The 25,166-nt window shown below is 32.3% G+C and overlaps 1 protein-coding gene across 3 annotated transcripts; it reads right to left on the reverse strand.

Annotated features, from left to right (window-relative positions):
* Positions 1–3,610: 3,610 nt before the first annotated feature.
* LOC132728400 (CD209 antigen-like protein E) lies at positions 3,611–24,348 on the reverse strand. Of its 3 annotated transcripts, none has more exons than XM_060714050.1 (6): positions 24,192–24,348; positions 19,082–19,166; positions 15,918–16,097; positions 14,417–14,502; positions 12,992–13,082; positions 3,611–10,321 (listed from the first exon to the last, which is right to left on the reverse strand). In XM_060714050.1, the coding sequence occupies exons 1-6, from the start codon at positions 24,192–24,194 to the stop codon at positions 10,092–10,094; spliced, it is 675 nt and encodes a 224-aa protein (XP_060570033.1). In that variant the 5' UTR covers positions 24,195–24,348; the 3' UTR covers positions 3,611–10,091. The 3 variants fall into 3 exon arrangements, with proteins under 3 accessions (XP_060570033.1, XP_060570032.1, XP_060570031.1); XM_060714049.1 differs by lacking the exon at positions 24,192–24,348 and adding an exon at positions 22,610–24,031 and having other exon boundaries at positions 3,615–10,321; positions 14,417–14,490; XM_060714048.1 differs by lacking the exon at positions 24,192–24,348 and adding an exon at positions 22,610–24,031 and having other exon boundaries at positions 3,615–10,321.
* Positions 24,349–25,166: the final 818 nt, after the last annotated feature.

A 25,166-nucleotide genomic window follows, 5' to 3' on the forward strand; every position in this document is an offset into this window, starting at 1 on the left:
CGGCAATATTGAAAATGTTGCAGGCTCGGTTTGATTGAGGCTGTTCATGGACGGTACTGGAAAGTGCAAGTTACCGTCCACGCCCCCTTAGTCACACTTCCCAAAATTCATGATATCCTGAATCGTCAGGTTTGAATTAGCAAAAAAAGTATTACGTCTGACGGAGGTTTCGTGATTGCGGTTCTTGGTACATCGTAGAGGTGCGCTTGATGACTTTCCACTTCTCTGAGATATGTTCATAATGACATTACATGAGGTTTCGCTACCGTCCACGTGTTTTGTCGATTTGATACATGGGATGTTGTTCGGCATTAAACCATTCCGAATACACCAATTATTTACGAAACTGTTGTCGTTATTATATAGGTAATATTGAATGATATTTAGAATGTTAGGGAACGTTAATGCTAATAGATGCATTTTACAATGAAATAAAGATCCCCGGGGACTAATACGTGAGTATATTGTAATTGGGAGTTGTAAGTTTAATAATTTGTCATTTTTTTATTTTAATCCATAATTGAAATTACTTTCAAGGAATACGTATTTCATAATATTATTTACATGTACTTGGAAGCACCCAAATGGTACCCCAAATTACAATTATACTTAACACATTGTTTTGCATTGCCTTATATGGTAAAGGAAATCGTGAGTGACGTTAATATACAACACGAATTAAGACTCCAATTTGTGTAAAAGTACTTTACCTTAATTTTTCCTTCATGCGTGTACATATCTCCTTATAGTTCCATCTAAATATTCATATCGGTTATTTGTAACATTAAAAGCATATAATGATGGAGAGTAATTTCCTGCTTCGAATAAGGTGAATAGGGCTCGATTGTGGTTTTTAGCGGATCTATCTCTTGCTTAATTCATCAGCTCAATCCACTCTAAAAACACTTCAGGATTTATTCCATTGACATACGCGAAAGCGCAAAATATTTTTCTATCAAAATATTTTGATGACGGTTTCCAAAAATTTCTTCGAATTTTATGCGGCCATTTATCAGCAGGGCCTATTATTTCTTGAATTTCCATCTATAACCTGTACACTTTTTGGTTTCTAGTGGCCATATTACAATGAATAAAAAACCTTGTGTTATCATTGTATTTATATTATACAATTTTATAAATTTACACACGTGTATAAAGGTGAAAAAGCACGGGAATTTGTAAAATCATGCAATAATACTAACAAAAGGGTATAGCAGTCTGAATATTCATTTCTTAATTGAATATGTATTTCCACACACACACATGTACATAAAATATGTAATGAATGTAAAGTCTTAATCTTACAATTAGTATGTCATATACACATTTTATAATAAAGTATTGCCATTCATTCTGTAAATTATATATAATATACGGAATGAATATCAGTAATTAATTTGATAATTTCTATATGTAAATTACGAAATTATTATTTAATTATTGAGATTCATTCCGTATATGCGGAATTAATCTAAATAATTAGTTGCATCAAATCATACTTGGTTTAGACATATTTATTCAACAAAACATTTAACAAGTGAACAATATTTACAAAGTACATTTTGGGATTGGGCAGAAAGCTATAAAGCTTATGAATGTCCTCTCTCAGTTATAATAATTTACAATAACACAGTTCATGACATTATCATACACAGCGGTTAGTTGAAGTATTCAAAGACATTCACATAATAGTTAAGATATAAGTATTTAACAATGTAACATATGTAAGAGCAAACAGTAAAAAGGAGAAAAAAAGAAGAAAAAAATGATTGAAGAATAAAGCAACTCACAAATAAAGTACAAATAGACAAACACCTATTTTAGTAATTTATTTCGTTTTAGAATTTAGTAAGAAGAAGAAAAATAATATCTTATTTGATTGCTTACAGCTGTATATTAGCAGATACGCACAATAGATATACACTGAATATTTAAAGGAAAAAAAGATATTAGAGAAAGGAAGAAAGAAATGGATGAACAATGATGGAACAATAACGAGGAACTAAGATGCATAATCTAGTAAATGTCAAATATGTTTAGACATCTCTGGTTTTAAGTACGCTAAAATCGTTTTGTATCTCGGATATATTTTTGAACTGATTTAAAAATTGATACATTAGAATCATAAGGTAAAGTATTGGAACCAGTAAGAATGACATTGATGGAAGAACTACAAAATTGTGATATAGCACTTATTAATTAAGGTCGTAGGTTAGTATATTTAGGGCATTCAAGAAAGTAGTGATAAGCATTTTCTCTCGCACCACATTCACACAAAGGAGAGTCGGTAATGTTCTTATCAAATAAATCGGCAGAAAGAGTGAAAAATTTGTAATTTACGCTCACCGCATAGAAAATGGGCAGGTCCTTTTAGCATATCAATATTATGAAGTCGCTTAAATGATGTTAACGTTGTAGCAGTTTGTGTGGAAGAGAGTTGAAATCCCTAATAACAGAAGGTAAGAATGATTTATTATAGTAAATTTCTGTATTTGTACGGATGTATTGCGTGTCGTCCGCGTTCCTGAGAGGGTAACGGTGCTCACTGCCAATCGACGGAGGGACAAGATCAGAAAGATAATGTGGTGTAAGGTTGTTTTTCATTTAAAAAAATAAAATAAGTTTAAAATATGTTTCTGTCTCCTTTATTTCTAGATATTCCCAGCCAATTTCATTCATGAGTTTATCGATTGATACGAGCTTAGTTGTTTCAGTAATTATTCTAGCGGCTTCTTGTTGAATTTGTTCGAGGTCCTTTTTATCACTTTGTGTACAATTATCAAAATGCACATCTCCATATTCTAAAATCGGTTTTATGAAAGATTGATAAATTATTTCTAATGATTTCCTATCAAGTTGGAATTTTATTTTTTCATAACATTTATTCTTTTCGAAGCTTTATTTGTGATATATTCAATATGAGTGGACCATCTTAAATCATGAGCGAAAGTAATTCCCAAGTGTTTATGAATGCGTACTTCTTTTATTTGTGCGCCATGCATAAAGATAGGAGGATGGATTACATTTTGGTTTGTTTTTCGTGTTATTATTAGTGATTCTGTTTTAATGGGATTCAATTTTACCAACCATTGTTCGGCCCAAGAAGTATCCAGATCTGAATTAAGGATAGTTGAAGCAGACACGGGGTCTTCAAATAAAAAGGTTAGTGTCGTCGGCGAAAAGTCTTATTTTAATCAATGATGTTATATTTTCGATCCTTGAAGATCGTTCAGCACAACATTATTGTTGTGTAAACATGTTATGTGGTACTTTTAGTTTCTTCTTTTTTGGCCATTTTCAACTTGGGTGGTTCCTGTATTCCTACTTGAATACTGTATAATCACCCTTAGGATATGTTGCCTGCTTTTTACGTCTTATCTGTGATATTCAAGCTTCATAACCTCAGATCCCCTTTCAAAATTCCATTTTATTTTGTTCCGCTCATTGTTTTCTCGTTTCGGGCAAAAGCATTCTTTTACTTGGGGACCATACGCCACTTTTCATGGAATGGCACTACTGTGTCACATTGAAGGTTCCATGACAACCGCCGTATGAACACATCTGCGGATGTTTCTAATTTCAAAATTTCACCATTTCGTGTTAAATGTTGAATTGTGCTTAAGCTGGTGCTAGGGGTCGTGGACGGTAACTTGTACTTTCCAGTTCCGTCCCTGAACAGGCTCAATCAAACCGAGCCTGCAACATTTTCAATGTTGTTGTGTTGGGCTTTCTTTAGGGTTTCTGCTTTACTCTATTTTATATTGGCATTGATGTCGATAACAATATCGTTAATATAAACAAGAAACAACAAAGTCCCAAGAATTTACCCTTGTGGCACACCAGCGGCAATAAAGTTATGAGAAGATCTACAACCTGGTAAAATAACTCTTTGTCTTCTGTCCTTAAGATAAGAAGAAAACCAAGAGGAAAGGCGGCCAGAAATACAGATACAGTTTAATTTATAAATAAGTCCCTTGTGCCAGACCCGATCAAACGCTTTACTGATGTCACAAAACACAGCCCTGACTTCTTTACCAGAATCAATGGCCTGTGCAAACAGATTATATAAATATGTTAATTGGTTGACAGTGGAGTCTCCGGGAACAAAACCAGATTGACGAGATGTAATGATATTATTATCACGCAGAAAATTAAATTTGTGTTTATATACGATTCTTTCAAAGACTTTGTTGACAGTACTTATGAGAGATATTGGTCGGTAATTATTAACAAGAGAAGGATTACCCGATTTGAAAAGAGGTGAAACATTTGCTTCTTTCCATATGTTTGGAACTTGAGAAACCTGAATGGAATAGTTAAATAGAGAACTTAGAGAACCACTGAGTTCATGTGAGAGTTCACGAAGGATTAGATTGTTAATATCATCAGGACCAGCGGCCTTTCCGAAAAGAAGAGATTTCATTACCAATTGCACTTCATCTGGTGATATGGTGAGATCATCCAGATGATAAGGAATGTTGGGCAAGTAAGTAAGAATTGGAGCCTGACTTTCGTCAATGTGTGTTCAATACTTATCAATGAATTTTATAAAATCGAGGCGTGTTATTTTCTGTTGGGTTAATACCTCGATATTTCAAAATAAACACTTTATTTCACTACCACTATTTTCCTAAATATGAGTAGCGCCACTTTTGCTTTCCCTGTATAATTCACCGCTGAGATCAGTGTGTTCTGCTTTCCATTCGGCCTCTTTCTCGCTTTGTTCCTTCTCCATACTTTTTATTTGTTTTATCATTGAGTCTATCTCCTTTTGTTTATTATTAACATCATCTTAGCATTTGGAACCATAGTCTCTACTTTTCTCTTATTCTAATAGTTTATTTCCACTTCACTTACTCGTTAATCTACCTTATAAAAATTGACAGTAATATTATCAACGGTACTTTGTATTTTGTCTAATTGTAACAGACGTTTATCTATGCTATCAAGCCTTTGAAGAAGAGCTGAGAACTGGTCACTTGTTATTTGGTTAGATAGACATTGTAACGGTTGTTGAGTCAAAGTATGCGACCCTTGATTCAAAGCTTGCATATATGAACCACCAGTTGAAGCTAAATTTTGACTTGCCTGTGGTGTACAACAACCTGAATTATTTGGTTGATATTGTCCATACTGTATATGTGATACCGGGGTTTGCACCGAAGTTATCGGATTAGCCGCAATAGACAATCATTTTGGGTCTGGGGCGGTGTCTTGGGGTGAAATCTTACTCCGTTTCATTCGTCCCATCAAAAACACACCAAAAACACTGTATACACTTTGAATTCGTCCATTTTATTCTATCGTTAATATCCAGATATTAAAATCCTCATTATACTATAACTTTAGATAAGATATATATTCATTTATTATAAAAATAATCAAGTTTTATTTTAATTTTTCACTCCGTGAATTTAAAAAACCGACATATTTAACGCATGTGCAAAACGGATAACGGATACCTCCCTAATTCCCCATTGACCGACACGTTATTTGTATTTTACACCTAATATCGTTTTACAATATTTGAGGTGTACACGTTCTATCCCATTATACTTAGTAAAACCCCAAACCGGACAGGCATAATTTAAGATAGAGCCCAGAAAAGCATTGAATAATTGAAGCGATATCAAAGGGTTCAGTTCATTTTTTTTTTTAATTATTTGATAGTATTTTGAGGCTTTTAAGGCTTTTCCGACTATGTACTGGTTTTTTAAAAACGAATTGGGCGGTATAATTAAACACCACACCCATGTAGTTAAAGTCATTTACTATTTCTAGAGGCTCGTCATTTATTTTCAGCGCTCATTACATTTTAGCCCTCTCCTACGACGAAACACCACTATCTTAGTCTTAGATGTATTAATTTGTAGACTTCTGTACTTGCAGTACTTTATCTTAATTGGCCTTTAAATCTTCAACAGAATCTCAAACAATTGCCATATCTTCCGCATATAGCTGTATGATAAGACACATATCATAAAAAATAAACCTGATTTATCGGATCCTTGCAGGAAAAGTTCCAAGTCTTCAAGAAAAGGGGCAAAATCTACCAGCGAATGAATAAGGCCTTGTCTCAATCCAATTGAAATATTGAAAAAAAATCAGAATAAGAGTCGGAATGTTTAACACAAAGATTTCAAGATTTTATTTTAAAAACACCAGAAGGTCATTTATATATGTGACCGTCACTTACATACATCTGATACAGCAATTTAACATTTAAAATCTTACGTACGTACATACATTCATACATGCATATATACATACTAAAAAAACATACACACGCATGCACGCACACACAAACACATCTACAAATACAACCAAAGTCCGGATCATAGTTTCTAATATTTTTGAAACAAACTACATAGCCAGGTTTATTACCAATACGACAGTTCCAATCACCAATCAATATATACTCGACCCGATAATTTAAACATCTTGTTATAGGACTTCAAAAATGTTAGCGTCTACAACATTTGCATCAGGAGCTTTATCTGGCCATCAATATAAGCAACAAAAGTAAACATCCTTATCAAAATTGAAAACTAAAATACTAGAAATGTGTCTAGGACAGGGTTGCCCCCACACTGTGGCAACTGTTTTGTAAATCTTATGACTCTATGTCATTTTTGTTTTGGGCTACATGTGCCACAAGTTGAAAACTAAAACTCATTTACTTAGTAAAGGGCAAGCACTTTACAAATACTGAATAAATTCACAAGCAAACCCCAGAGTGCGTAAGTACACATGCTGACCCACATTCTTGAAAAGTTTCAGGCCTACAGGTCAAATACTTTTTGAGCTACCTGCGACACAAAATCAGAACGGACGGATGGATGGACGGACGGACAAGGGTAAATCTAAGAAAAGTTAACACAGTTTTTAGAAATACCATTGTAACATAGTGTTATCGACAAATCATTGTAACACAGTTTTAAAGAAATATCATACGTTACACATTCTTAAAATAGAATATAATTGTCACACAATGTTAAGGAAATATCATAGTAACACAGTGTTAATAAAATCATTATAACACATTGTTAAACAAGTTAAATGTTGATGCTGCACATCAAAGACGCCGCCAAATGATGTGAACAGTCAATCAGCATTGAAAATCGTTCTCTATTACAGTTGAATATCCGAAGCACAAATCAATTTTTTCTCCATGGTCTTGGTATGCGCTCGTTGTTTAATAATAAAGTTGCATATTTTTGTGAACAAGTAGAACCTAATGCATAAATTCACAAAGTAATGCCGTGTGTGAAATTCTAAAATGTTTTTCTGTTGCGCCAAAGATCTAAGCAAAATAAATTGGATAACAAGTAAAACTGAAATGATTGGTATACTTAAAATGAATTCAAGACAATATGTGCCGGGAATAAATACATCTAAATATTGGTACGAATTGCATAATGTTCGACTAATTTTGAGAACAAACTGTTCTTCAGTGATCTCCCCTTACTGGCCGACGGTTGCGGAAGAACTGCCTCTCTGATAATGGGCGTGGTTTAGGCTTTGTGACTTGTAATTTAATGATTCGCTTCGACAAATGATATTGATCAAAGTTGTCCCGGTTCCCTTCTGCCCCGTCAACGAAGACTAAATGCTAGTATACGTACGGAGCATCATTTTTAAATTTTTCGCCACATATTTGAACCATATCAGTTAATAAATATTTTTCAAAACGGCGCCAATCCATACTTAGATGTACTGATAAAGGGAGATCACTGCGTAGGAGATTGGTGTTAAATAGCCGATAAACACCGATATTATTTCTTAACTTGCAAAGTTTATACTCTTTTTTTTTACAGAACATAGTTTAAGAATTAATGTTTCAAATTCATTTGGATTAAACTCAATAAATGTAATTTTAATGCCGTAAAACGAAATACAATACAAATACAATACAAAGCGAATCCATTATAAGTTATTGCAAAAATAAAAAAAGAGGTCTAAAACAATATGGCAGTAGTAGTGATCGAACAACTGACGTCTCAATTATCAGGCATTCACTTAACCGACTGTGCTATTGTCAATGTAACGAATACCTTCATATTAAACTGGTGTGACTTTCAACACATGACTAATATACTATGTACTCTATATTAATTCTCGTAAACTACACGGACCAAACCGAAGTGGGGCCGAATATTTAAATGAGTGCTATAATGAGGTCAATAAAATCAGACAACACAGTGTTGAGGAAATACCACAAAAACACATTAAAGAAAAATAATTGTTACACAGTTTTCGAGAAATATCACAGTAAAACAGCTAAAATATTATAATTGTAGAATGGTTTTTAAGAAACATCATGCACACATGTGCAGGGTTAAAGACATATTAGCCTAACACATTATTATATAAATTGTAACACAATGTTAAGGGAACGCCATTGTAACACATTGTTACAGTAATATAATTGCAGTCGATTTAAGTGCAATCATATTTAGATCTAATTTTTTTCACAGTGAAATCATATTGATAATTTTCACTGTAGCCGGACTATACTTGAATGGGGATGAAAAAAATATTTCATAACTAAACAGAATTATCAACAGGAATAAATTTCGTCGTATGTAAATTTTTGCTTCGTTATGAACAGCAAGTAAATAACTGCATACATTGTATTGAAAATGTAACACAATTCGAGAACTTTTACTGATTGGAAAAGTGACGCCATGATGATGACGTCATCATGAAGAAGAACGTCTAACGTTACGCGGCAAAAGAATTTAAACTGACTAAAAATCAGTAAAAAAAGCATGAAATTAACAGATTTTTTTTTGCATGTAACAATGAAATACATTTAACTTGTGAACATCAGCTATTGAAATATCATAGTAACGCAGCGTATATATTTTTCTAAAGAAATATCACAGTAATATAGAAATATCATTGTAAGAGACTGTAAAGAAAACTGTAACATAGTAAAACAAATATCATTGAAATACAATATTAAATAAATGTGTTAATCTGCATCATTATTTAATCAGATTTAATATATGGCCGATTTAATATGTATTATAGCTGTTTTAATTTGTACCGTAAAACTCATTTTTGCATGATTTCTTAAAATAAACAGGGTATAATACTATTTTGTCCCTTCTTTGCTGTGTTTTCCAAGACGGCTTAAAAAAATATCAAACTGAAAGAATAAATATAAATCTGCATACCATTTTGTGTATACGCAAATCAATATGGAGTTTAAGAATTAAAAAAATCGAAATCTGTTTTCAGAAATACAAATTATAAACATGGCAAATGGAATATTTTTTGTGGGATGTCTCTGTTGTTTATGGATTCTTGATAATAGCGACAACACAATATTTATGAATTCAAGCTTTTCTAATTTAAAAACATACTAAATAGTAACACTTTTCACAATAAACTCGTTTATAACGTTGTTTTTTAAAAAGAAATGTTAATTGTTAAAGATGTTTGCCTCAAAGTTTGCATCAATTTAATGTATAATCAGTTCAATGAAAACAAACGCTTTTCTTTAGCTTCCGACGTTCAAGTCTTCTTCAGAAAAAAATGACGTTTTTTTTATCAATTTAATGACAATTTTGAAAATGTATTAAAAGTAAAATATTGTGAAATGAACAAATAAAGTAATTTAAACATTGTAAACGACATTTACAATCTATATAAAATACAAAAAAGGCCAAAATATGCAAAATAGTCGTTACAGAGTAAGTCACTTTAGTGAGAATATGTTGATAAAGATTTCAAAATCCGCCATTACTAAGATGTTAGTACACATTTCCCAAGTTTGAGTTTCTTAAAACTTCTTGGCTCATCTGGAGGCATGCAGCTTTAATGTGATACTAAACTAATTTGAGACAATACCTAATTATCAATAGTCCTCATTTTAATACATTATCAAGAAATTCCTTAAGTATAGCAGAATAACAAAACTCAATACGTAATACCATTTCATATGCAATTATTAAGACTGCAGTTATACAATTTAGAAAATATAATAATTTATATTTCAAAATTTGTAAATTCATACAAAGTAAATAATACAGAAAATGTGAAAGACAAGTTTAGTTAAACAAAGCGTTTAAAAGAAATTAATATCATTTTATAATCTTGATCTCACAGATACTCCAATATAACATATGACATTCTGCATCGTTCCATTCACGTCTGCGCAGCATGCTTAGGCAATCTTCCCCTCTTCCGGCGCCGGCATTGTCGGGATTCGGAAGATGCCATTTTTTGAATCCATCGTTAACTCGTTTACCATCACTCCATATCCAGACGCCTTCATTCTCCCTATCATTTGCTCCAAGCCATGTGACAGTTGCTGTAAACATATTCTTTTGAAAGTCAATTAAAGGTTCATTTTGCCTCAAAAATGCTTTTATTTTTATTTCTCAAATAAAGCTTATTAATTTTGGTTTACGTTTATAGTAACCAACAATTTACTCATGGGCTAATTACCCGGACCATGTTTTTCATGTGTTGCCTTTTTGTTAATAAGTACAGTTATGGTGAATTTGTATGGAAGTCAAAATACCACTTTGTTTACATTTTGCTACTTTCATGACAAATTATTTCACATTTATTGCTACTTGCTTCAGGTACCTAGCATCTAACAATATCTAACACCATTATTTTAACATTATAAAACTTGTGTGTCCTTTTTCTTAAGATTCGGAGGCATAATGTGCTTTTAATAACACTAATAAAACACTAAGCCATTAAAAAGCAAAAACAAAATGTTGATAGTATTAAGTATCAGACATTGCATTAAACCACGAAATAATTATTTATGGTCTTTTTGGAAAATGTGAGAAACATCACTTGATATTACATATAATTATACAACAGATAGAAAAGCGTTCTAGACCAAAATATTATTGCTCATCATATAATTGTTAATACAAAATCTCTTAAAACTTATCAACATTTCTTTTTCAAGCAATATGTTTTAGAACAACCCATGATATGTTTCTATTGATTTTATATATATTTAAAATCCTTATATATTGTAGAAAATGTGTTTTATTGTAGACCAATCGACTTAAAACAATAGTTTTGAACTTTTGATGTCTCATACATTCTTTGTTATGTTGATTAGTTGTGAAAATTATATGTGGAATGTACGTTACATAAAGACTGATTGTCTCAGATGACATAAAAACTTTGTTTAACAGAAGTAATTTACAAATAACATTTCAGCATACTTTATAACAAATGCATTAGTACAACTAAATGTTTTCAAAAGTAACCGATGATATAGATATTTGACAATATCAACATTATCGTGAGATTCTTCTTTGGCTGCCTTTGTCGTGTAGTAGAACTCAAACGCACAACTAAAATTTTTACATTTTAATTCTACAAGTGTACAACTTCTACTCTCGTCAAATCCGAACTGCCTTGACTGGGCTTTTAGACCAGTATATATATGATACTTACTCATATAAAAATGTCATAAGATTGTGTTACAAAATAAGTTATTATGAGTAACTATTAAAAAAAAGTCTCAAATAACACAAAATAACATATATTAATCATGCCCTGTTTAATGTTCTTCTTATGAAGTAAATACATGCAATTACTCAAATCTGTGTTCGTCATTCATTTGAATTATATAAAATATGTATAACTAATTACCCTAAAAGTGCACAATGCAACACCTTAACATAGTTTCTTCACGAAATGCACGGACTTATTTATTGCCCAATTAGTTCATTGGAAACGTTCAAATATTTTATCTAGCTTTGAATGAAACCCTTTATACAGAAATGATTCTAAGAAATTATTTCATATAACATTGCCATTAATCGGTGCTATAACATCGCCGCCCTTCAATTGAAAACGCCAGACGCTAAAGTTTCATCAATCTCGGATATGAAAGAAAGGTTTCTAGTTCATTGCTGTAGTATCTGAGCCTGAACTTTAATGAAAAAAGTTTCTAATGAATATAAGACCCTAAAATTGATCAGAAAGGGAGCGGGTAATTCCAAAGCAAACTTGAATAAGATACTACTCTTACTGAACAACTTGAATTAGACCTGATATGCAAATAGATAATAATCTTATTTCTTGTAGAATACAGCCTTGAAATACAAGGTAAACTGTTAAGGTACATTTGATATAAAGGTATGAGCCGCGTCATGACAAAACCAACATAGTGGGTTTGCGACCAGCATGGATCCCGACCAGCCTGCGTATCCGCGCAGTCTCGATCCATGCTGGTCGCAAACGCATTACGTTGGTTTTGTCATGACGCGGCTCATATACGTTTATGAAGAAGAAAACCTGCGCCGTTGTTGCACGTTTTTATTGAGTTTAGGCTTAACATCGTATTTTTTTCAAGTTCTCAAACTCGTAGCAATTTGCAAACAAGGGGAATTATTCAGTCCTACGAATATTTGTTTAAAACTGTCTTAGTTATTTCCCATTACCTATTTATGAATTTGTCATGCATATCTTTCTCCGGTTGGTTATGTATTTGTAAATTAGATTATGGATTTTGAATGGATTTCAAATGGTATGTTTATCGAATCAAATCAAAAATTGGCGTAATTTCTTAATTATCATATATTGCTTGGATATGTACATATATCTGGATATGATGTGACAGGATGTTTTGCCCTGATAGGTTTATTACTCGAACAATTATTGTTATATTGAATCAGATTAACGAGTTTAACCTTTTCATCAATAATAGTAGAGGTCTTTTCCAGTAATATCAGTGAATTTGCAGGAGATTGCATCTCTAAAGAATGCCAAAAAAGCGACATAATTAAAATGTTGCAGGCTCTAAATGTTCATGGACGTGTTCATGGGCGGTAGTGATTATTGCAAGCTAACATTCGCCCCACCTCCGCACAAACAGAATTTAACATTTAAACACGAAAATAGTAAAAATTGGTATTTATACGGTGTGACATTTTCGTGCCCTTTTCTAAATATCAGAAAACTCATGATCAGATATGAACTGATTATATGCATAAGTACTTACCATCATTTAAGTCAGTGAGATTTTTGACAGCATCATAAGAAACATTTGTGTTCACGACAGCTAGATCTCCACCAATACTTTTGCAGTATTCCTGTGTATAAATGATATATTAATCGAACGCTTTTCTTTAGTCGTCTTGAGAAAGAAATGAAATTTATAAAATCAAACGCTTTATTAGCTTTCAACATTTAGTCTTTTTCAGAATAAATTCACCTTTGAATAAATGTGACATATCACTATAGGCGATGTATACTTTATAGATCTTACACCGGCTGTTGGTACAGACCGGGATATTTAGCTAAAGGGCACTGTTTACAGCGGAAACGAGGCTCTGCTTCACAGTTACCCAATAGCTTAATATTCCTGTCTGTTATGACTGCCGGTATTTGATTCTTTTTCTTGCATATAGCAAATAAGTGATATTACGAAAACTTAGATTTTCATTTAGTACTTTTTTTCTAACTGTAGCATATGAATTTACAACTTCATTCATATTCGGACAATAACTTCATTCTATGAATGCAATTCTTTTATAAACGCGAGCGGAATGAGATCGTATTAGTTACCCGCACTCCACAGCATGCTCATTGATTGGCTTATTTTTTTTCCGGGGTTTAAATAATGTGATGATAGAGAAAGGGGAAGCGATAGAAATGTCATATTCAGATGCTCGTTCATTGTTACTTTTTCTGGGGTGTCATATTGTAACAACAGGGAACATGTTTTTACTTTTGCCTATGATACAAAAGAGAAAGAACATCAAAACACTCGGCATTCTGATTTATCCTCGGGGGCTATGCCCCCTCGTACAAATCAGATATCATCGTGTTTCGATGCTCTTTCTATTACTTTACCACCTAAGGTTTGATCTTACTTAATGTGAAAGACATCAGTCAATAAGAAGCTGTACATTAATTAATATTTTGAAATATATTTCACACCTTATAAAATGTAACCAATGAACTTTCAAGCGTTTGCATAATTTAGTAGTCAAATATAAATCATTAATGATCCCAATTTTACATTTGTTTACCCTTATTTTCATTTTCTGATTATCTTCATTCTCATTTCCGTGTTAAAATCAGTTGGCTAATAAAATCAATTCAAATCCATAATGTACTTAAATAAACTTAGTTCTAACAAACGTTAAAATATGGAGGTTTGAAATAAAGAGGCAATAATATATTGTTGAGTACAATACAGCTTCAAAGCATATATAGTTTTTGCAAATTTGCACTGATTTCATAGACATTGTACTCAACAATGTATAACTAATTTATTTATACATATATATATATATATGTATGTATATATAGAGATTCATATATAGTTGAAAGTATCTTGATACGTATCTACAGGTTAACTTATTTAACTGTGTATATCTTAATGGTATGAATGAAAAGTGGTGTTTCTTATAATACATACTTTGCCATCATCCCAGCTTTTCTCATTTTTGTCGAGGAGATACACTGAATTGTTAACAATTTCAGTTGCGTCCTCTGAAATGTCCTCTGAAACGAAAAAATGTATGCGTGTGTGGAGAGCTACAAATCAGTTGTTATTGTAATTGTCAACAAACTGATAATAATTCCTTACTGGTGCTGTAAATAAAATTTTGCTAACTCATACAAAATATATTTATTTAATATCAGATAGACTGCTGAAAGAGTATATATTTTTTTAGTATCATTGCATAAAACTACATTGAAACGGGCATATTTTGAGGCCAGTGCAGTTGTCTGTTTATTCTTCTTTTGGATACGTGGTGTATATGAATCATTTAACGCTTTAAAACTGAGTTGTTTGAGCCGTGTCACGACCAAACCAACACAATGGGTTTGCGACCAGCATGGATCCAGACCAGCCTGCGCATCCGTGCAGTCTGATCAGGATCCATGCTGTTTGCTATAAGTTTCTCTACTTGTAGTAGGGTTGGTGAGCGAACAACATGGATCCTGATCAGACTGCGCGGATGCTGGTCGCAAACCTAATATGTCTCATCAGTGCAATCTTGATAAAATATTGTTTATTTGATAAGATAAATAAGGAAATATTTATTCATGTACAGCTTCGAGTACTAGTTTTTTTACATATTGCTATGAAAAAAGTGCTTGTGGAAATCAAAGCTAAAATTACAAAGAAAATAACTTTAAGAAAATACTGACTTTTTTCTCTGCTTTAACCTTGTGTTGCCAGCTTAATTTGTCAACCAATGAAATCAATTTATAATTTTAAATTTTATAAAACGAAGTTAGTCATTTACTTTGTAAATCAGTTTAAGTAATGGATACAGCACGAGTTTTTTTTAAAAAATGTCTTCTCACAGATGTAAAAAGACAGTTAAATGGGATAAACGAGGAAAAAACATGACTTACTGTATCTGATAAATATGACGAACAAATAAATTAATCAACACATGTACATTTAACAAGAAATTGTTCTCTTGAAAATGAATGAATATTGGTTTTGAAAATAAAACACTGCACGGCCGTTAAGCTTTAGGTTATGGTGGCTGATTTGGGACAAGACGAAAGTCCGACAACGCGCCGTTTGGCGCTGTGTCCTGTTGTCGCTAGCGCCAACACGACGCATACAAGAGTTCCAAATCAGCCACCATAGATAACGATATAGTTTGTGTTGTCGCTATCGACAAATAAGTATTCACAATTATACATAAAATTGTATCCAAGTTTGGTATGAAGGCTGATTTCTTCTATTTTTTCTCAATAATCATTAAAATCGTTTAAATACCGTTGGAATTTTTGCATGTTATTTGTAATAAATACCGTGTCATCTGCAAAAAGAAACACTAATGAACTTAAAAATAAAAAATAAATACTTATTTTTGCTAGGTTATGTGAATATGTTAAACCTTAAGGTTTGTGTGAAAGGTAATGCATGATTTCATTATTCATTGTTGTTTTACCTGGGACACATTGAATGTCTACAGGAGTCCATACACCAGACTGTTGACACGTTGTTTGACTGCCAGATGCTCCAAAAGCGTCCTTGTATCCGGCAGAGCACTTGTACTCGGCTTTATCGCCAACCGTAAACATGTTACCACGTATCAAAGCGTGTTCTTTTCCGTCTGGGGGACCACATCCTGTCGTAACAAGATAAAGATAATCGACAACAATGTAGTTTGTTAGGTATACATTTACAGACACTGTAAACTTCTACGTAGGGGAGAAATGTTTTATTCAACGTTTTGATTTATCTTCAATGTTCGGGAGAAATGTTACATTAAATGTATTTATTGAATATGAGACAAAACGTTTGTGTGCTCTATAAAAGATATAAAATATTCAAAACCCTTTCGTGCTTGGTAATTTCAGACAAAGTTGTGTTTGTTCTGGCGCATGTAAATAAATGAACGCTGAAATATAATTTTGAAACAGTTTAAATCAAGATGTAAAAAGTTTATTATATTCAAGATAATAAACTGGTTGCGTGATACAGTATTTTCCTTTTTATGCCACTGTAACATCTGCGATTTAGGGGAATATAGTGATTTGCCTTAATGTGTTTGTGCGTACGCGCGCGAGTTTGTGTGCGCGTGCATGCACGTGTGTGTGCGTGTGTGTGTGCATTGGTGCGTGTGTATGTGTGTGAGTGTGTGCGTGTGTGTGTGTGTGTGTGTGTGTGTGTGTGCTATACATAGAATAAACAGTGAACTTTAAATCTTCTACTAAAACGATTAGTGAAGGGCTTCCAAAGTTATTCAAACAATTTGATTACATGCAGAAAGCTGGTTGCCATGGCAACCAAAAGAAATGATAAGATTTTTTAATTCTTCTTCTAGAGACCCACAAGGCCTTGAGCATAGGTATTTTGCATAAGGCATTGTCTGGTAGACATCTACCAAGATTGGTCAAATAACAACCCTGGGGTTAAAATTAGTCCGCCCGGGGGTAATGTGTTTACCTTGAATGTATGTATAAAAGAAATTACAAACGATTTGAGGTCATGACCTCTAGCAACTTTGCAGTGATATTTATAAAGTAATTTAAGAACATTATTGTTTGACTTTATTAACCTCTCAATAACGTAATAGTTATAGTTCAGATTAATAGAAAAAGAAATTTATAGGAAATGTACGTGTTTCAACACAGACGCTTGACATTCTATAAATAACTGAAAAATATAAGCAAATAAATAAAAAAACAATAACGGCAAATAAACCCCTCTACTATAAATAAACACTAGTATAGTGGGTATATTTGCCGTCATTTTTTAATTCCTGTGGTTCCTGTGGTTTCAATAGGTATTATACATGTAACAGCGTGGATTTATAAATACATTAGTAACCATATAATAACGCATTCTTATTTATTTACTTTAAACGCATGCCACATTCATTGTCTAATTTAAAACTTCGCCCATGTCCATAACTTCATACTAATTTGCCAGATATCACGTCAAAATGTTAAAATACTAAGAAATAGTAAGTCAATTTATTTTTCCATTACACCAATCCCGTTATGGTCAATGCACACAATTTATAAATTTGCGGAAGGTTCAGTAAGATGTGATTTAATCAATAAATATACTGGGTGATATAGAGAAATAGGGTAAACTTCGGGCTTATCATTTCTAAATGTCCTACGTGTTAAATTGTGTTTGTTTAATTAGGTTTTATTATTTGTTTAATTAGGTTTTATGTCACACTGACTAATTATAAGTCATATGATGGCGTTACAGCTTCACTGATGGAGGGAAAACCTCAGGTGCCCTTACGTGCATTATTTCACTAAATTATTTGCACCGACGTTCCATAACCTAGCCGGATAGCTTCCTAACAGTCATGGAAGAATCGAAAGTCCCTGTCGGGATTCGAACCCACAGCCGTGAGGGGAAAGTGGTTTGAAGATCGAGACCGCGTAGGTCAATGTTTTTCCTTATTTATATTTTTAACATTTTTGAGATTATGATTTTGTTTTTTTTTCCATGTTGTTCGTTTTGTTTTAATATGTTTTACACTTTATATGGTAACGTCTATAGGTTTTTGACATAACATTGTTTAAGAATTAATATTTAACAATTCATGAACTAAAATCATTAAATGCTATTTCAATGCCGTTAAACACAATACAAAACGAGACAAAACAGTGTTTCTAACTAAATTGAATCATATCCGTGTTGACACTTGCAAGCACTCGGTCATTTAAATTAAAATACACTGCAAAAAAAGAAAGAGTAGATCTAAAACAATCGCAACAGAAGGGATCGAACCACATACATTTCATATATTCGACAATTACTTCACTGCCTGCTACTGCAGATGTGATGACGACCCATATATTAAGCTGGTGTGATTTTTCAAAACATTAGTCATTTACTCCATATTAATTCTCGTAAACTACACGGACCGAACCGAAGCGGGATCGAATATCTAAATGAGTGATACATGTATAATGTATTCATAATTGACAGGTCAATAAAATCAGACTATATAAGGACATTATAATTTACACCATGTATAAAATGATGATTTAAATCGTAAATGATTTTTGTTTTCAGAAATTGAAAAGATAGTATTTATGAAGAGTAACTGTAACTGAATTTTAAAGTTTTTTGTAGCTATGTAATTAGTAAATACATACATGATACTTTTATTTTGAATCAGTTATTGCACTATGGCCTTTGTATCTGCACATTAGACATGTCTGCACATTGTCTATCACTTGACATGCTGATCATACGACCTTGACTCCCAAAAATTCACCGGACACTAGCATTATGGCAAAGTTTAATTGTTTAAAAAATCTACTTCTGTTCGTTATATTCATGCGGTGGCATATCACTTTTCCACAAATGCAACCTTGTTTAATTGGTTATTTTCTGCTTTCTTTTAAATGTTATATACCTTTCATATATGGCTTAAATAATAATATCTTTTTAGAATTTACCTCGAATGATACAAAAATAAGAATAACTTTACATACTAGTTAGCTATAATAATGCTAGATATATTTGGAAACTATATAATTATTACTTTTTGCAATGAAAGTTGATTATCTATTTGTTTTCAGTTCTTGTCATCGAGCTGTCACACTAACCAATCAACGTTATTTTTAAGCATCTCACCTGAGTGTTGACATTTAGCATATTCATCCTGACCAGGTTTGCATTCACCACGTGCTTCACAATTGTTACATATCTCGAACTCCCCCTGCAACCAAAACAGTCGAGAAGGACAAATTCTGCGATAATGCAATATTGTTGTAAATTTGCAATAAAAAACTAGTAAGCTTTAAAAAATATATTATATATTTGCATAAACTGATTTGGGAACTTAAAACGGAAACAAAATGCAAAAGATAATAAATGTTATTGAATATATTCATAACTCAAATGACAATCGATGTTTAATGCAAATCTTAATCATTTGACTTCTTTAATTATACGATCACTTTGCCAATATATTAAGAACTATTGTCGAACAGCTGAATGAGAAGATATTCTCATATATTGGTAATAAATAATGAGCTCTGTTGAAAAAAAAATAAAGTTTGAAATTCTAACAGCATTCGAAAAAATATTCATCGATAATAAAAAAATTATCGCAAGGTTAGGAATTTTTCTTTGTTCTTACTCATACAGTACATTTTCAATGAGTATTTGAAACCGTATTGATATTAAACAGCGCTGTTTATTTTATTGATTCGTATGATATATAAATGTTGAGGGGTTTTTTTGTTGTTTTTTTTTGCACCTGCTATATATAAAGTTTTTTTTACAGAGGCTGGAATGGAGCGGGGATATCACACATCCCCAGTAGCAAAAACATAGTATTTGTAATGTTTTACTAGGCTTTACATTTGAAACAACAAACAATTATTATAGGATTGCAAGCAATACAAAAGTTCCCTACCGGTTAGAACCCAAGCAACAATTCTCAAGGGCCATTGGCCATTCAATTATGCCATTGTGGAAGACATAAATGAATGATTTTAAATCTTTTGAGTTTTATTTTGTCTGTATCATAGTAATGTGTTAAGTATCCATGCCTTGTAAGGAAATTATGTAATCAAAAGATTCAATTTTCTAAGGATGAATGTGTTTAACTAATGTTTCAACTTTTTTCTGTTTAAGTAAATTTGTTCCAAGTTTTTAAAAGTGATGCCATGAAACATTTTTTAGGGACGGGAGGACATACGGACTGACTGACATAGATTCTGAGGGTAAACCTTTAAACATCCCTGGTTACCGGAATATAACATTTCTAAAAGCAAAATTCTTAAAGAAGAGATAATTCTTGAAATAAAGATGCTAGACGTATGAACATTGTCGTACATAATGTGAGTGATGACAAAGAAAACTTATCTTAATTTTAAGTTTATACTATTTATAGTTAAAAGAAGATTGTGAAAAAATAACAATTTTCAAATAAATTTCAAGTTCAAAATGAAAATAATCATGGAAACCTAGGTGCTAGTCTAATAAAACTTATCGCATCTGATGAAGGTGTTGATAATGAACATATATCTAAATTTGAAGTAAATCCATGATGAAATAAGAAAGTTAAAGAATGAATACGGAAAATGCAAAGTTTAAGGAGAGGATAATTCTGGAAATATTGACGCTTTATTTATAAACGTTGTCATATTATCATGATTTGGGAGTTTGAAGTAAACCCTTTAAGAAATAAAGAGGTTTGCGTAGAAAATAATAATTTCTAGAAACAAGAACGTTTCTGTTACACACAGATGCCCCCGGTACAGACACTTGTAATAATTAAAAAAAAAGGTTTACCTATTCACTCAGTTATGGACAGAAAAACTGCCCAAAATATTGTAAACACAGTGATGACGTTTTCTTATTGTGAAATATATATGTTGACATGTCATTGCTATTTGATGAAGTTGAAAAAATATTAAACTTACAAATAAAAAACCTCAAGTAATTATAAATGGATGACCTTGACATTGAATCCAATGACCACCTAAACTTAAAGAACCAGCTGATGTTCCTTCTAAATATTAGAAATTGGTAAAACATTTTCAAAGGCTGTATAAGAAAAAGTGTAAAAATCTATTGTGAGTACATGTGACCTTGATGTTGTGACTCCCAACACTGGACCATCAAATGTATGTTCCTTCCTTATATGAAAACTATTATAAATAGATAAAAGCCGTTGGATTAAGCAAAAATATATAAATATATTTTTAGCATCGGCGACCTTGACCTAATTGACCCCTGACTCCTTCCAAAACAAAGGCAGAATACTTCTCAGTTAATGTTCCTGCCATATATTAAAGACATTTGTCAAAAGGAAAATGTTACACATGTAAAAAAGTAAAAACATATTTTTGGAGTTAGTGACCTGGACCTTGACCCAAATGACCACTAACTTAACCATAAGGAAGGGGCCTTACTAGGCATGTCAGTATCAAACATGAATGATATCGACTCTAAATCGACTTTAAGAGGACCATTGAAGGTATCTACCTTCCAAATAAATGAAGTAATTTAGAGAAATATATTATAAATCCAATTTGCCGGAATAAATCAACAATACAAAGCCCAACCTTAAAAGTGATACAAACTTGGAAACATATAACAACTTGTATATGTTTGGATATTTTCAATAAACCTTGATCATTTTTATAGTTCCTTTGTTTTTATATTTGGTTTACTTTAGCTCTTTCTGTTTAAAAAGAAGAAAACACGTTGAAATTCACTTAATTCCCCTCTTATTTTGAGCGTTACGAGTGACAACCTCATAGCCGTTCATGCCAAAAAATCTAATGACAACTACTGGTTTTCGGCGGCTAAAGAGTGCGTATTAATCAATCTTATTTACATGTATGTCCTTGGCTAGAAAACAATGACATTTTAAGTTCACAGTTTACTTTAAAGGGGAACAGAATGAAAGGGTATGAGGCGTTACAAATAAAATTGAATTAATGTAGGAAGTATGAACATTTTATGTATATTCAAGTAATTTGGTTTAGTACCAAATAATAGAAAAGGCACAAAGAAATAAACCATTTAGGTACTCTGGTATTTAACCTTAAAAGGCTAGGTGTTGTCTTCTTTTGACCTAATAGATTCACAAATTATATTATGGATCACGCATTTCCTCTTATTTTGTATTTTAAAATGTTTTTTGAACCCTTCCCCCATCAAACGAAAACGACAAAAATTTGAAACTAAAGCTTTAAAGTGACATTTACGTTTAAGCTTCATTAATTTTAATAACTGTCGTCATGCTAAAAAATTATGCGCATCTTTGAAAAAAAAACTTGTTTCGTAAAATTAAAATGTTTAAAAAACAATAATTTTGATTGGTGTCGGTTATAGCCTTGAAACACCTTTAAAAGCAAATATGCACTCATTTTAAATATGACTTACAGTCACGATATTGGTCATTTCACGTCACACACTATATAATAGGCTTTTATAGGCCAAGTAAGTTTTAAAAATCTTTTATGCGGACACACTCACACACGTGATACACATTACGCGTTTCTACGGATTTAACATTTTTGACCAAGCAATTGAATATTAATCTAGAGGCCAGATATATGTCATAGTTGAATTCATTGAAATAATTGAATAAACGATATTCCTCTAAAACATATACTAGTATATTATTTATCAAAATCATACCATATTCCAGTCAGCTTTCTGCCCAAATATGAAACCTTTTCGCTCTTCAATAAAAGTTTCGATAGATGTGGCCTTATCTTGGGTACCAATCAAGGAGCACATGTCTGCTTTTACATTGAAATTTATATATTCACACATTTTCTTCGCCTTGCAACTTCCTACACAGTGATTCAATCCATAGCCTAAGACTGTTTCAAATATGAAAATATTCCTATCCCCATTTTCAACTGCTAACATTTTTGAAAGATGTTTCTTATCCATAAGATAAACCGGTCTAATGTACACTAGAAAAAGCACTATTTTCAGAAGAACAATCATACTTCTCTTTGACTTAATCAAATACTTTTCTATCAACGCGCAAAGAAAACAGTCAAGAATTATCAGACTGCTACCTACTGTTACTTTACAGTTATATTTCAAATAAACTAAACATGACAAAGCTCTTCTGGTTTGCTGCAATCATCAATTATTAATTATCAATTATTCAAAACAGATAGGCGAATATTAATTAGAATGCATGGTTTCACGGTGTAGTTAAGTTGGCAGATTTAAAGAATAACAAGTAATGAATATATGCGAATTCAGTTGAAACAACAAAAGAATAAAAACGTTTTAAAGGAATTCGGTTCTACCTAGCTACGACAATTATTTTTCTATGTAAATGAACGTTTTGATTGGTCCCGATTCTCATTTGCTGAAAATACTGGTAGCAGCGGTGAAATTTTGTTTTGTAAAGAAAACGCACAAGTCTTAAAGTACAGACTTCTGTTGAATAGTTTACTCCAAGCGTGAAATAAGGAATATCAATGATATATAAAAGAACAGTAACTCAATACTAACTTAAATTCCGCTTAAGCTAGAATTGTCCGCGAAAAAAAAAATAAAGTCAATACTGATGGGCTCATTAAATAAAAATAGTATCGAGAAGTTCTTCGATGTCAGTGCTAACTTCTCGATACTTATAACCATGCATTTTATCTTCACTCGCGGTAAAAAGATCATGAAATAGTGGCAACGGTTACTCTTGTTTCGGAAACGTCTCCATTCATTATATGCGACTAAATATACAAGACCACTTTTCTGCAATTTTTGTCCCATCAATCACGGCACGCATTCGTTCAACCCAAAAGACTGCTTTATTATAAGCGTTGCAGGAATGATTTTGTTAAACGAAGAGTTTGTTGTAAAAGTATAAGATCCGTAATAATTTTGAGTCGCCTATGGATATTTTATTGATGTCAAAGTAAAAATTTAAGTCGAAAAGCTCGAAATGACAGTACTCTTTTGTCTGAAATATTGTGTATTTACCTGTTTCGGAAAGGTATTCACTTATAAATTTCATGAAAGTATGTAGAGAAAGAAATATTCCAGTTTGATACATTTTGGTTAATTTTGCAATACATTATTCAAACTCCCCGCAGCGGTTACTCCCCTGATCAGTACAGAAAGCACGATCACCACAAGTAAAGTCGGTCGTCAGAGAGCCGAATATGCTTTTTTTCACTTTAAATTTTAAAATAGAATACAAATGTACTTTATATCTGTCACAGGGTCATTTGTCATTATATATAAATAACCTTACCATTATTATATCCTATATGATATATAGTGCATTTCTTATAAGATTAATATATTCTTCCTTATCCATCCACTCTTCATCTCATAATTACTCCAATAATCTCTATCTTTCATCATATATCATACACTTGCTATAGTAACTAAACTATGGAGACAGGCCCTTTTTTCGTTCATAATTTACCACCACGCAGGCGCACGGCAGATTTGATATACCATTGTAGACGTAAAAACCTAACTCCTGACTTTGTTGATTATTTTATTACTTTGCTGTCTCTGTGTGTTTTGCAGGTAATTTACTTATAAAGGTGTATTGATATATATTCATTCTTCGTTTTCTCATTCATCGTTTGTTTCATGATTTTGACGGTTTTGTATATTTATGGAATGCACGGCAGATTTGAAATACAGTTGTAGACGTGAAAACGTAACTTCTGACTTTGTTGATTATTCTATTTTTTTGGTGTCTCTCTGTTTTGCAGTCTTAATCACAAAAAAGAACGTTACGAAATCCTTAGACCAATATAGAAGGAGACATATCATTTTAGTTTTCTTTCATTAAATTGTTATGCTTTAAACAATATACGTATACAACATAACGAAAGCTATTTTCACTGTGACACCGTATGTATAGTAAAATGGCTAAAGTTAGAAAGTTATTGAACGATTGCGCAAACAATTTTGAACCGGCACTTGTTTTAAAGTGTAAACAACAAATTGAGTGTTTTGAACATATTTTATCTGGTAAGGATGTGATTGTAAATATACCAGTTGGATATGGAAAAGCCTTGTTTGCCAGTTGTTGCCAGGAATCATGAAGAAGATGGGGCTAACAAAGAATGTTGTATTGGTCTTATCCCCTTAAATATAATACAGGAGGAGCAGTTTCAGTGGTGGCAGTGGTTAAAGTAGCAAAGCGAAACGTAACCGCTGTGAGGAGTTTGTACATTATTATGAGACGTCAAAAGGTCGCAATTGTTAG

Source organism: Ruditapes philippinarum, unplaced genomic scaffold (genome assembly GCF_026571515.1).
Source record: "Ruditapes philippinarum isolate M1 unplaced genomic scaffold, ASM2657151v2 ctg1370_1_1_1_1, whole genome shotgun sequence".
In the NCBI taxonomy this organism is placed as follows: Eukaryota; Metazoa; Mollusca; class Bivalvia; order Venerida; family Veneridae; genus Ruditapes; species Ruditapes philippinarum.